Source organism: Sebastes umbrosus, chromosome 5 (genome assembly GCF_015220745.1).
Source record: "Sebastes umbrosus isolate fSebUmb1 chromosome 5, fSebUmb1.pri, whole genome shotgun sequence".
Lineage (NCBI taxonomy): Eukaryota > Metazoa > Chordata > Actinopteri > Perciformes > Sebastidae > Sebastes > Sebastes umbrosus.
In genome coordinates this window covers 28,603,640-28,617,818 of record NC_051273.1, presented here as the reverse complement: position 1 = coordinate 28,617,818, position 14,179 = coordinate 28,603,640, and the positions used below count along the sequence as shown (strand labels likewise).

At 43.0% G+C, this 14,179-nt stretch overlaps 1 protein-coding gene across 3 annotated transcripts in view; it reads right to left on the bottom strand.

Moving 5' to 3' along the window:
- pik3r3b (phosphoinositide-3-kinase, regulatory subunit 3b (gamma)) overlaps nucleotides 1–13,427 on the bottom strand; it is a 253,737-nt gene extending 240,310 nt beyond the window's left edge. Inside the window, exons 1-3 of one of the 3 annotated variants that reach the window (XM_037770657.1) lie at nucleotides 13,302–13,427; nucleotides 6,097–6,226; nucleotides 5,049–5,425 (exon numbers count right to left, since the gene is read on the bottom strand). In XM_037770657.1, the coding sequence (XP_037626585.1) occupies nucleotides 5,049–5,400 (352 nt within the window). In that variant the 5' untranslated portion in view covers nucleotides 5,401–5,425; nucleotides 6,097–6,226; nucleotides 13,302–13,427. Of the gene's footprint in view, nucleotides 1–5,048; nucleotides 5,426–6,096; nucleotides 6,227–6,415; nucleotides 6,434–6,596; nucleotides 6,802–13,301 lie in introns of those variants that run through there. The other 2 variants (XM_037770656.1, XM_037770658.1) reach the window with 2 other exon arrangements.
- Nucleotides 13,428–14,179: the final 752 nt, after the last annotated feature.

The following is a 14,179-nucleotide window of genomic DNA, read 5'->3' as shown; positions in this document are numbered from 1 at the left end:
ATACTGTTGATAAGGTCAGCTGAGTCCAAGTTGGGAATGCTGCAAAACCTGACCAACATAGTGCCGGTTTATGTTGGTTCGGCACGGTTTCTACATATTATGTTATAGAAGTCAACTATAGAATTCTGGTCTTAATAATATCTAACAACCAAAATCTTTCCAAATGGACGTCCCCAAAACGAAATCTTATCAAATGGGGGTCTGTGACATAATGTGTATCAATTTAACGTTCTTTGAATCGACAAAAGTTAAAAAGCACTGGAATAGAGCCTGAACGCATCATAATGTGATTCCGATGGCACCTCCTGTGTTGAAATCGGCAGGAGGAGAGCTAGTTGCCAATTTCAACACAGATTTGTTGTTCACAAAAAAATTGGTTGCGCCCTCTGGACGCATCAATAGAGAGTTAATTGCGTCCCCGGGACAACGGCGGTTAATCTCGAACCCTGACGGTACCTGTGGTACTGTAGAAAAATGACTACTGTCACGTTTCATAATTTTGGCATCAACTTGAACAAGTATAGGTTCTCGTGACATCCCTAGCTAAAAGAGGCTAAATAATCTGTGGCGAGATTCTGCATCTAGCACACGGTGAGTTGATTCACTGTTAACATTAAAAGGTGTTGGTGTTGTTACATGCCTGCATGGTCTAATGTTGCACACTCGCTTTATCTGAATTGAACAGTGATCCCCGATCATTTCTGTTGCCTGAAAAACATAAAACCCTCAGCAGTGTTGTTCCAAACAGAGTGCTGAAACAGAGCAGGGCGTGCCGGAGTGTCAGCAGTGATAGAGACTGCAGATCTGTTAGCTTCCCTCTGCACAGGCCTCCCTGTTCTGCTGCTGCTGCTGCTGCTGCTGCTGCTGCTACACCGCTATTACCACTACTGGTGATTTGTGACTGCAGGAATGTGGCATGTCAGGCCGACAGTGCGTCAGCTAATCAATTATTCAGGACAAATACAGCCCTGTTGGCTGCAGGATGCTGGATAGATAGATGGATAGATGGATGGATGGATGGATGGATGGATGGCAGAGAGGGACGAGTGGCTCAGCTAGCACACATACTATAACTAAGAGCATCAGCACAGCGAGCAGTGGCATATAGAAATGAGATATTTACCCCGAGCCCGGAGCAGTATGGATGTTATTTATAAAAAGACGGACCAAACCCACTCCCATAAAACAGACGGGTAGCCAGACAATTAAAGAGAGCGGAGAGGCGACGGAGGCAGGAGAGGAGAGAACATTGCTCTGCGTCTGACCTATTTAGCAAATGAAGAGCCATAAACACAGCAGATCTGAACTCACTCTTGCAGCAGACAGCCGGGGCTAAAACGGGGCTAACCACCCCAACCCTGTAAAAACGCTAATCAAAGCCTGCCAGGGTTCAGAATAGCTTTTTAAGTGGGGCAGCCGGATTCGCAATGCTTTTTACATGTCGGGCTCAAGTCCTTCTCCTCCTCGTTACCGCCTGTTTTTGCTCAGTCCTAGAGAAATCATCAAAAATCCAGCTGCACAGAACGGATACACAGCTAGTGTATCGTATACACTTCTAACTGGAATCATTACCAAGAGATACTGTAGGAGGCAATAAATATAAACACTGATTCGATTTTAAGCCAAAGCAGATAAATGTAACACTGATTCATTCAAAGAAGTCCACATATACAGTGAGAGAGCTACTGGATCATATCGGGAGTCAATAATGAGCCACAACACGTCTGAATGTTCCTGAAGACTGCAGAGTCAATAGGAAATATATGGTCATTGATCTGCTGCTCCCAGAGTTCATGCAGCAGTTTATGGAGAACCGGGTGGACGAGGGTTGAGCCTCCTCATCGACACACAGGAGTCCGAGCACACCTAATGATTACTGTGTGCCATAATAATTCTGACTTTGGCAAAGTCTAATTCTGGTTTCTGGTTAAAACTTTGTTTTGGCCATCATTTTATAACATTAAGTCAAAACTTTACTCATCAAGTTAACTACTGAGCTCTAGGAACATAGCAGCATTACTAAAAGAGCAAAGGTCAAAGGTCAAGAAACACAAACAGTCAGATGATCAGACAGGTAGTAAGCATAGACTGTATATAACAAGTGGACGTAGTCACCGTGACATCACCCAGCGGTTTGTGGACTACAGTTTCGAAACCTCGAATTCAGCATTTTGACCGTCGACATCTTGGTTTTTGGCAACCAGGAGTGGCACGAGAGGATGGAGCTAAGTACAACCGAATGCTGAATAAGACATTTTTAGGCTACCAAAATGTTACGATTAACTTTCATGAACTGAAAACACACTGTGAAAGGGTTAAAGTTCTAAGACAAAAACACACCGGACAACGTAGTGGTAGCAACATGTCAATCACAGGGTAGCCACGCCCTAAAGCATCCCCTGCTTTATGGTCTATTTGACTCTAAATGGGACCATTATTTACTAAATTTACGAAACATCATGCTGTAATAGAGAAGTTGTAAAAAGTGGGAATCATCGTTTAAGGCCAAACTTAACCAAAGTCTCAGGTGAATCGTAAAGGGAAAATCCTCAGTAAGGACACATTAACATTGGCAGTTTAGTCTGAATCTGGAAGCAGCTCACCTAAATATTGTTGTAATATAAACCCTTTTTCAGAACTGAAATTACCGAACCGATGATGATAATGTGTGAGCAGGAGCAGAGGATATTTTTCAAACCAAACTTGCTTCCCCGGGATATTGGAAGACTAACACACACACACAGCTTGGCCTTAACCCAGTGAGGCGGAGTACTTGAGGCCCGGTGGGTTTCATGCAGGGCTGGTTTTCGTCTGGACTGGCGCTGGAGGATCAGGGTGGATCAGCTCAGCAGCGGCAGGCACAGCTGCAGGATATCAGCTGAGTGGCAGCCTGATGGAGCATGCCTGCAGGCAGTGAGGCTATGACACTATGACAGTGCTCTATATTTGTGGTTTGTATACGAGAGGTTCACGTGATTAAAGGGCCATTTCACTCCAATTGCAAAAAGAAAACACTTTCTCGCTTATCTCTAGCGGCATCTAGAGATTATTGTGGTTTTATTTGTCCAGGATTTGAGATGTGCACCTCTGAGATTTCTGTAATTTCTCAATGCTGTGAGCATCTTAGATAAGATCTCATTCACCTCCATTATATTGGTGTGGAGGCAGAGATTTCCAAGGCTGATTCCTTCTCAAAACCTGGACAAATAAAGCCACAACTTTTCTTCATGAATACATTACAGAGATTTTTTGCTGAATCAACCCTTCAATTGTAAAGTATCTGCTTTGAGCTCCATCACTTCTGTTGTACGCTGCATTGAAGAGTAATAGAGCTTGTCAAGACCACACTCGAATACTGAATAATTCTAAAACGAACTAAGCAATAAAAGTACACTTTATGTTTCAGGGTCAATACACAGCACTCAAAGCACAGTTAGCGATAGCACCTCGAGCCCAATACACAAAAAAGATTTGCAAGCACTGCTACACACAGGTTGCAAAAAGTGGCAGCTAGGCCTGAGCAATATATCGATAGCGTGATATGAGACTAGATATCGTCTTAAATTTTGTGTTTTTGTGTTGTCTTTTCCTGGTTTTAAATGGTGCATTACAGTAAAGGGATGTTATTTTCTGAACTTGCCAGACTGTTCCAGTTGTTCTATTATTTGCCTTTACCCACTTAGTCATCATATCCACATTACTGATGATTATTTATCAAAGATCTCATTGTGTACACATTTTTTAAAATCACCAATGGTTAACCCAACAATATCAATATTGAGGTATTGGTCAAAACTATTGTGATATTTGATTTTCTCTCTATCGCCCAGCCCTAGGGGAAGCTTCACGTATCCTACAGGGTTCTTGGATGCTAATGGGTCAAAATTATTATAAATTATTTCACGTTGCTGAAATGAGCCCCAAAGCGGCGGCAAAGGCAACCACCTTGGGCCTCACACTTCACTGGACCACCCTGGTGTGCACAAAGCTTTAGTTGTCAGTATGATGGTTCTGTAAATGTGTCCAGACAATTGTGATGCAGAGTAGGGTGGGGGGAAAAAAACCATATAGCATAGTATCGCAATGTTTTGAGTGGCAATATTCGGACGTCAAGCATCGATTTTTTATCTTAACCTCTTAACAATCAGATGCTATTCTGTCTTTTAGAGGTTGTAGCGGGCTCAGTCTTTAAGCTACTGATTAAGATACTGGTTTCATATGAAACTAGAAAATATAAGGAATCCATTGGATTGTCATGTTAGCTTGTCGAGAAGAACGCTAAATAACGCTCCGAAGTTACGCTAAATTATGAAAAAACAAGCATGGCCATATTCAAAGGGGCCCATGGACCTTTGACCTCAACATATGTGAATGAAAACTCTGAGATGAACAGAGTGAAAACTGTATCTCATTAGATGAAACAGATGTTGGCAAACTGCATTACTTGCAGTTGCAAAAAAGGTAATAAATCGCAATACTCAGCATATCGCAAAATGTTTGAAATCGTAACTTAAGTATCATGATAACATCGTATCGTGGGGCCTCTGGTGATTCCCATCCCTAATGCAGAGGGGTCCTCCGAAGCAAGATCTCACCTAGGGTCCTAGAAGGCTTAAAGATAGGCCCACATACAACCACAGACAGATTGGACAGTAGGAATTGACCTGCAGACTTTTGAGGAGAACTTTTCATTTCGAACTGTTTGTACATCTTCGACCCAGAACTCAAGTTCATGTTACACGGCAAGTTTGTACTCAGACAGATCGAGCAAGCCAGCAACAGCAACATGCTCGATAGCAACTGAACCAGACACTCGATACCAATACTTATATCTGAAACAAAATACTGTCTGAGCAGAGCAGCTCCCACCGGTCCAACATCAGGTTTTATAGCCAAAATATTATGTTTTTGTTCCATTAATGTGGATTTCATGAGCAACACAGTCCTGTTGATCACAATCCAACTGATAAGTCAGCATAAAGATCCAAACAGAGAACCCAAACTTCCTCATGAGTGTGTTTGCTTGTGTCTGTGTGGGCAGCACTCACCTGAAGCAGCAGCTGCTCCAGGAGGCTGAGCCCCCACATCGCCCTGCAGCCCGCCGGGGGTCGGCGGCACGGGCCTGGGCCAGGATTTAGCCGCTGGAGGGCCGACCTTCCGTCCTCCGACGTACTCCACAAAAGTCCCAGGGAAGTCTCCCTTGTCCTTGGTCCTCTCGTTGGTGCCGTGCAGCCAGCCCTTGGGGCTCCGCTCGTCCCCGTCCTGGTAGTCCAGCCCCGGCTGCGCCACCAGCGAGGCCTTTGCGACAGTGAGCAGGTCGCCCGGCTGAAGGCCGATGTCGTCGCCACGCTCCCGCTTGTACTCAAAGAGCGCCCGGTACTGGAAGCTGTCAGATGCCATGGCAACGGGAGTTCATAGGGCGGTTCTAAAGTCACAAAAAAGTACAGATGTTGCCTGAGATTTGCTGAGTTAGAAGTGAAACCAAACGGAAACTCTTGTTAGTTAAAAAACCCTGAGGTGAAATTGGAACCTGGGAAACCTGATATGGCGCCTGAGATTTGCTGTGTCGTGCTGACTTGGATGACACAGTGGTATGGATAAAAATCTGATCCCTGAGGTGGAATTGGACACCTTTTTAGTCCTACAACCCCATGAAGAGCAGGTCCGACCTTCTTAATCCAAAAATATAAGTCCTCCAAGTACAAAAGAGACTGAGTTGAAACAGTCGGCCTTTGCTTTAAACGCTGTAGATTTGGTTAAATATCCGTGCAGTTCTTTAAAAAATCCACAGTATGAATCCACCGGTCAGTCACAGCTCTCCAGTCTGAGGCCTCCGGACTAACCAGCCACCACACTGTGCCTGTGCTGGGAGAAGAAAAAGAGGAGCGGGTGGAGAGGGGTGGAGAGGGGGAGGTGGGGGTGTGGGCTAGGTGGTCTGGAAACTGGAGGGTGGCACAGTTTTCTAGGACGGGACGACCTCCAGACGATGCCCCAAAGCTTCTGCGGGGTTCTTCCGATTGTTAATGAGAAAGTGTACAGAGTCTAGTATATACTGAGTCTACACACACACACACACACTTATACACACTCACACACCTGAGGAAATCCACTGCAGTGCAGAATTTGGCTTCTTATTCAGAGGCGTCCCCGTGTGCACTCTGCTGCTGCTGCTGCAGCTCCTTTCTTGTCTGTGCAGCCTCCTCAAGCAGACAGACGCTCCTGCAAACTTCAAATCAAAGTTTTAAGGTCACTTTTTATGCAGAATTTAAATGCAAGATTATAATGATACAGCTCAGTGCCTGAAAGTAACCTTTAAATGTGAGAAGAAATACATTTAGTGCAAAGCTCCATAAGTCAATAAAAATGAGGATAATTTGTATCACAGTGATGAAAATGTAGTGAAAATAGCCCTCACCACTGTTGGCTGACAGGCTGACAGAAGAAGACGCTGCAGACTATCAGTTCCAACAAGCGTGACTAGGCGAATATGAACTTCAGACAGACAGCGTGCCCGCGACTCAACTCGCACAGCCCTGCGCCAGTCTGCCCTGCTTGTCTGCTGTTGTGCCCCGCAAAAACAACGCAACAAAACTCACCGCTCAAACCTTCACCAGACGAGCCGCAGTCCTCCACCGACGCGTCGGCGCTCAAACTGTCCGCTTCCACTCGACCCAAACCCCGCAGCGCAGCGCAGAGCCAGCCCAGACATCCGCCAAGCCCCTCGTCAGGATCAATGGATGGCGTGGCTGGTTCCAGCAGACAGGCAGCCTGCTCGGTGCTGTAGTGAGCGGCGGTGCTGATGTCAGTAAACCCCTCCTCCCCCCTTCTTCCTCCCCTCTCCTCCTCCTCCTCCTGCCGTCTGCAAATTATGCCAGCCAGCCAGCCAGCGGCGGAGACGGGACGGGTCGGTGCTGCTGCTGCTGCTGCTGCTGCACAAACACACCGCGTGACACCGGTTATGATGCTCTTTTAGTTTGTTTTTGCTGCTTTTTTTAATTTAAGTTGGCGTTATTGTGTTACACAGGCACTATGATGCGGGTTGGATGAGTGTCGGATGTTCTCAAGCTGCAGAGAGGTGATGAATTATGGATAACAACTCAAGTGACCTGGAAAAGAGTCGCTGCATGTATCCCTGCGCATTTTAGGGAAAAGGGGCAATACATAATTTAAATTAAAAAAAAATAAAAATAGAGAGGATGGAGGGATGAGAGTTGAGAGAACAAACAGTGCAGTGTTGGTTGATTGTGTAGTGCGCACATGACGCAGCAGCAGACAGGCGGCAGATTGCTGCGTCATCAGGTGCGCACGTTTCCAGTGTGGAGCTGCAGAGAGCGTTTAAGGTACAGAGTGTACAGAGCAGGGAGGAGGGATGCAACTGAGACCTTGTTTTAGAACAAAAATGAGACATTTGGACAATATCTGTAACAGTATGATAACATTATAAAAACAAAAAATACACTAAAAAGGCAACAAGTTAAACGTTGGATATAGGTGGTGGATTCTGGACCCTTATGTGTTCCAATTTGTCAAAAGACCTTTATATATTTTCTTTCTTACAATTTTCTTTCTTTTTTCATGATTATTCTAAATCTATATGCTCAAATGAAAGTATTGATCTCATCTTGGTTATTAATATATGCTGCTTTATTCTTCTTCTTATTATTATTATTATTATTATTATTAGGGCTGTCAATCGATTAAAATATTTAATCGCGATTAGTCACATGATTTTCCATAGTTAATTGTGATTAATCACAATTTAATTTTTTTATCTGTTCAAAATGTACCTTAAAGAGAGATTTGTCAAGTATTTAATACTCTTATCAACATGGGAGTGGGCAAATATGTTGCTTTATGCAAATGTATGTATATATCTATTATTGGAAATCAATTAATAACACAAAACAATGACACATATTGTCCAGAAACCCTTACAGGTACTGCATTTAGCAAAAAAATTATGATCAAATCATAACATGGCCAACTGCAGCCCAACAGGCAGCAACAGCTGTCAGTGTGTCAGTGTGCTGACTTGACTATGACTTGCCCCAAACTGCATGTGATTATCATAAAGTGGGCATGTCTGTAAAGGGGAGTCTCGTGGGTACCCATAGAACCCATTTTCATTCACATATATTGAGGTCAGAGGTCAAAGGACCCCTTTGAAGATGGCCTTGACAGTTTTTTCCGTGCCAAAATTGAGTCTAAATTTAGAGCGTTATTTAGCCTCCTTCCTGACAACTAACATGACATGGTGGGTATCAATGGATTCCTTAGGGTTTCTAGTTTCATGTGATACACTCGCTGTAAAAAAATAAATAAAAAATGAGCGCAAGTTTGGAGACTTATTTAGCCTCCTACTCGACAGGATAGTGTCATCAAGTGTTCTGGTTTCATATGATGCCAATATTGTCTCTCTAGCTTTAAAACTGATCCCGCTAAAACCTCTGAAAGATCGATTGCGTTAATGCGTTAAAGAAATTAGAAGCGTTAAAACGAATTTGCGTTAACACGTTGTTATCGTAGTAACTTTGATGGCAGTTTGCTCCAGCTGGTGGCCGGTGCTTGGTATTTCCTCAACTGATCTCAACATGGCTGCTTGGTCACAAACGTTCTTATTTTACAGCTAAACAGTACACTACAAGATGTTTCTGAAAACATTTTAGGAGAGAAATAGGCATTACAGTAACAGAATTTGGATTCATATTTGATCAGCGCTGCCTAGTTTGACCGTTTGATCAGAGTTTGCAAATGATTGACTGCTGCTCAGAGACGGCAGCTGGGCGGCAGACTCCAGATCAGCTCAGAACTGGTTGTTTTCCTTCGGTCTGTGAAATCTTGCAGATGCCATTAGGAGCACCGGAGGACACATGATTTTTTTTCAGATTACCTATCTCATGCACTACTGTCAGGATATAGTGACTGTTATATAAAAATAACTTTTTTTCATCATATTTGCTCCAATTCTACCTACTGCAGCTTTAAGACAGCAAGGCACTTGTCATATCCTGTTGCTACTGTGTAGAATATTACCAAACAGTTAAATTATTCACATTACTACAAACTAATGAACCTTGGTGATAGAGGGCTTTTGAGTGGCTCTAATATATTTTTCTAAAAGCATACAATTTTTCCAGTGTCAACACCTTTTAATATCTTCTCTAAACATAATATGTTTCGTGTGAAATCTCTTTTTTTTTTCAGAGGGCCTGTTTAGATTTTTTTTTTTTTTTTTAATTGACCCATGGGTTTTATTTTGAGAATGACATGAATATAGAAAAAGATGCTATTTTCATCTCAGACTTTTTCAAGTGAGGCACGCATGATTAAACTCTCTTGATGTTATTAAGAACCTGGACGTTCCCAGAATAAAAATTAATTTATTAAACCCAAAGCATAAATCATTATCGGCTAAATAAGCATGAAAAGACAAAAACTAAACCCTGTGAGGATTAATCTGAAGCTTGCCTGAGGTCTGTTTATACATGCTGATATTCCGAAAGCACAAGAGAGATACTTTGTGGATAAGCGAGGTACTCAAACTGAAGTACTCTTAAAATCATGTAAACAATATGTAAATACGACAGCAGCGACACACCTCTCTCTTTCCCGCTTGTTGAGCCGGAGAGGAGAGGCTAACTTTGAATGCTTTAATTAATAAAAAGTAAGCAAGAATTGCTGCACCTTTAAGCAAATATCTGAACATGAATGAATAGAGTGCCCCAGGGACGACGTGTTTTTGTAGGCCAACCAGGAAGTGAGCATCTCCCTGGTTCCCTCGACAAAAACCCAATGGAATTGTTCCATTGGGTTTTGGATTATGGCAGAAAATGAGCTCTCTGGCAAACAAACGTTTATGATACTGACACGTTTTGTTCATCAAGATAATCTTCACAAATGAACACCACTTTTATGATTTTTGTGAGTGTGAATGCAATCACCAGAAGTGAAAAGCTAACGTTAGGCTATAAACAAACTACACCACGGTCGCATGAGCACGAGTATACACAAGGAGGCTGTAACGGCGGACGAGTCGGCGTGATGACGTTAAGTAGTCTCATTCAGCCACTTGTTAGCAACCGCCATTTTTAAGACACATAAAGGCCTCAAAATGTATTTTATGTCGTAGAACAAAGCATTAAAAACTCTTAAACTTGTGTCAACCACAATCCTTATTTCAGGCATGTAACAAGACGAGGGGAACAGGAAGTGCTAAAATGATAACTCATTTCCGGGTTTTAGGACTCATTCCTGTAGCACTCCATAGAGGAGGCAGAGATTTAAGAACCATGTTAGTTGGACAGTCTGAGCCTTAGGTCTGTCAAAAATGTATTCACGGTGAAACATTTTTTCTTTATCTTATGGATTCATATATTTTGGTTTCCCAAGCCCCATTTTTAGCCAACATTTGTTCACATTTTGGTAAATTTGCACCATAAAAAGTCTTGTTGCTGTATGGCACGCAGTTTCTGTCCTCATGAATGTATGGAAAAAAATCAACTGGATTACTTTTGATACTGCAGAAAACATCTAAATTTCGCAAGACCTTAAGAAATCTCTGAATCCATCGGCTATCAGTCTGATGACGGATAAGCCTCTGGGGACGAGGGGCTATATTTCTGGGGTTTCGGTGTAGCCAGCGGTTATCCGGGACAAGACTTCCTCTTCTGTTCTGCTGCTCATTGTTAACACTCCAATTAGCAACTTGAGACGCGAGACTTGAGTTGGAGTTGATAGACGACGTCTACGACCAGATTGTTTATATCGGCAGACGTTGTCTATGGATGCAGAATTTGTTCTGAGATTAGATCTTAAGTCATGAGCACTTTTTTTTATAAATTACTTCAAAGCAGATGTATGGACATTTATCCTTGATGGACATCAGAAACAAAGATATCACTGGAAAAAAAGTCTCTATGATTCCAGCCATTGGTGTAGGACGTCTGCGAGTCCCAATTTGTCGGTTATGATTTCGAAGAATTTTGATGCAAAATGCATCAATCTGGATCACGTGCATCAAACTCCCAAATGACAGTCATGACAGCATCGTCCACTCCTCATCCTCACTCCTCTCACGGTTAAATCATCTCTTTCCGTTACGTGACATTTCATCTGACACGCTGCCATGTATGCAAATGTAAAGAGACAGAAATCAATAAGGCTCTCGCTGAGAAACAGAGAAGATATAATCAGGATAATACAGGCGTTTAGTCATGCTTGTGTCTCAGTGTCAGACGGGGATGATTGTCTTACTCATGGCCCTCGAGTTCACGTCTTTCTCTTTGTCTTGTCTCTCATGGCAATCGGCCAATCAGACGGAAGACAATCTTTTATGAGAGGGAAGTGTGACTTCCCAGAGGAGACGGAGGCTAGTTGTCCCAGATTAAATGTGTCAGGTTATACAGGCATCATCTTCCTCTATCGCATCGGGAACATGCAATTACTCATACATGCAAACAGTCTGTGCTTGTATAGTGTGTGTAGACACAGCAGCAGTGTTCCCATGGAAGCATGAGTGAATGTTTGCTGTAGGCTGTCAGGACAGAGTACACATCAAGGCAGACTGATCATTGCTTGTCCCCATTCATGTTGCCTGACTGTCTCTTTTTATACAGGGCTTGTGCATTTATGCAGCATTACAAGACTTTGGAAAACCCTCTATTTTACTATAGTTATGAGAAGGTCCAGGATAGGGTTAAATTACTAATAAACTAGGAATTCTCAAGAAAATATACGTCTTTTTCTTGAAAAATATACCAGGGTGGGAATCCAGTATATTTAATTTTGTTTGCGTTTGTGTGTCTATGTACACCTATGGCACACTATATACTATTTTATGCACTTGACATACATTTCCAACCACCCATCTTTATGCACATAAAGAAACCTGAGTGGAAACGACCAAAATAATAAAAACAAAATTCAAATATAGAAAAAAAGAGTCGTTATGGTTGGCGGAGGTGGAAAAGTTGATGCATTGATTAAAACAAAATCAATCACTATAAATAAGGCTGTCAAAGTTATAATGATGCGTTAACACAAATTAGTTTAAACGCCACTAATTTCTTTAACGCTTTAACGCAAACGATCTTTCAGAGGTTGTAGCAGGCTCAATTTTAAAGCTAGAGTGAAGATACTGGCATCATTTGAAACTAAAAAACCTGATGATACTATCTTGTCAAGAAGGAGCTTAAATAATGCTCCAAACTTGCAAAATTTGGGCAAGGAAAAACTGTTATGGCCATTTTCAAAGGGTTCCTTCGACCTCTGACCTCAAGATATGCGAATGAAAATGGGTTCTATGGGTACCCACGAGTCTCCCCTTTACAGACATGCCCACTTTATGATAATCACATGCAGTTTGGGGCAAGTCATAGTCAAGTCAGCACACTGACACACTGACAGCTGTTGTTGCCTGTTGAGCTGCAGTTGGCCATGTTATGATTACATTTGTAGAGTCCTGCCATTGTTTGAGATTATTCCAGCTGTGTCACACCTCTTTTATATGTCATGGGTGCCGAAAACACTTCCGCAAAGGATACACCGGTGTATCCTTAAATATACCTCCTCCGGCAAGCCTCCCCGCTCCTCGAGATTAGGAATTTAAAAATCACATAAAGGTAAATCACCAGTGTGCAAATATTTGCTCTACCTGCCATTTACTTTTTGTACAGCCAACAAATTCAAGAATTCCTTTCCTGGGTACGCAATAGTTACAGCCACCTAACCATTAAGTCCTCCGTTTGATTACCACGCAAAAATGTTTAAATGTTTAAATGTTTAAATGCATTTCCTGTTTCTCTGTGAGCTCTATAAGTCACTCTTCCAGACTACAAACTACAGCCTCACTCTCAGACACTGTTGAAAGTTTGTAATCATTCTAATCAGTATTAATTTATTACATTGAAAACCCAATTTGTGAAAGGTTACTGCGACTATACCTTTACTATACTCCATCTCCTCCTTCACTTAGCCTCCCTCGCGGATATAATGAAGAGCACAGCTGTTTTGTTTGCCTTTCACCGTAATTAGCTCGGTCAAAACTACAGCACATCTGCAGCGGGATCAAACCATCATCGCCATGGCAACTTGACAATGGAAAACATGGAGTGGCCTTGGCCACCTAACCGTGACCATTGGTTTGATCCCGTCAGCATGTTGGAAGCGTGTTCTCCTGTGAGTGCACGCTGCGACCTCGCCACGGCACGCGTTTGGCAGCTATAACGAGATGCCTTCACAGACGCATCGATGCCCTGCGGAACCACACACACACACACACACACACACACACACACGCTCACCTCATTTACACAACCCTTCTCCGTGCTGTGTGTTAGGATGTGCTCCAGTGAGCAGCAAGGGTCAAGAGCTCATTGGTGGCCCAGGAGCGTTTCCTGCATCCTGAGCTCGCTCGGCACGTCGCTCCTCTGCCGTGCCTGGAGAAAAAACGCCAGATAAGACCTCGTTATGTTGTCAATTCAATTACTGCACATACTACTGCAGGGAACATTTGTTTTCCTTATCACAGGCAAACATGCATTTTGAGTTGGAGGAAGGAGCAGGGAAGATGTAAAAATACGGAAACACCTGGTGTAGTGACAAACCTGAGGCCAGGTTTGGTCTCAATTTGAGACGAGCGGCAGGAGGATTACAGAGTTTAATCTGTGGGATTGTGTGTAAATGTAGCTGAAGGCCATGAGTGCAGAGAGTCCACCTATAGCAGGTTTACTTACAGACACACGGAGACATGTTTTATTCACTCTGCTGCACACATCACTGAACAACCTGTTCTCATTCCCAACTCGACTCCTTGGCATCGCTTTCTAACGCAGTGGGTGGCCCGACGCGTCAAACTATGATGCTCCACTACAGTCGCAGTAAACGTGGTTAATTCAACAAAACTACTTAACTAGGTTTAGGAACAGATCGACGTTTGGGTTAAATATGTAACGTAACATAACTCAAAATAACTCCACATTGACTTCTGGTTTCACACCGGGACACAAACAGCGGTCTCGTGGGTGAGAGTCTTGTGTTTGTTTGACCCATCCATACTCCCTTCCCACCCTTCCCTAAGCAGACTTTATCTGTCTTTACACTATGTCACCACTTCCGGAGCACTTGCTCCGAGTGTCTAATATTGCCACGGATGGGTTTACATTGGAGTTAGTTAAAAGCC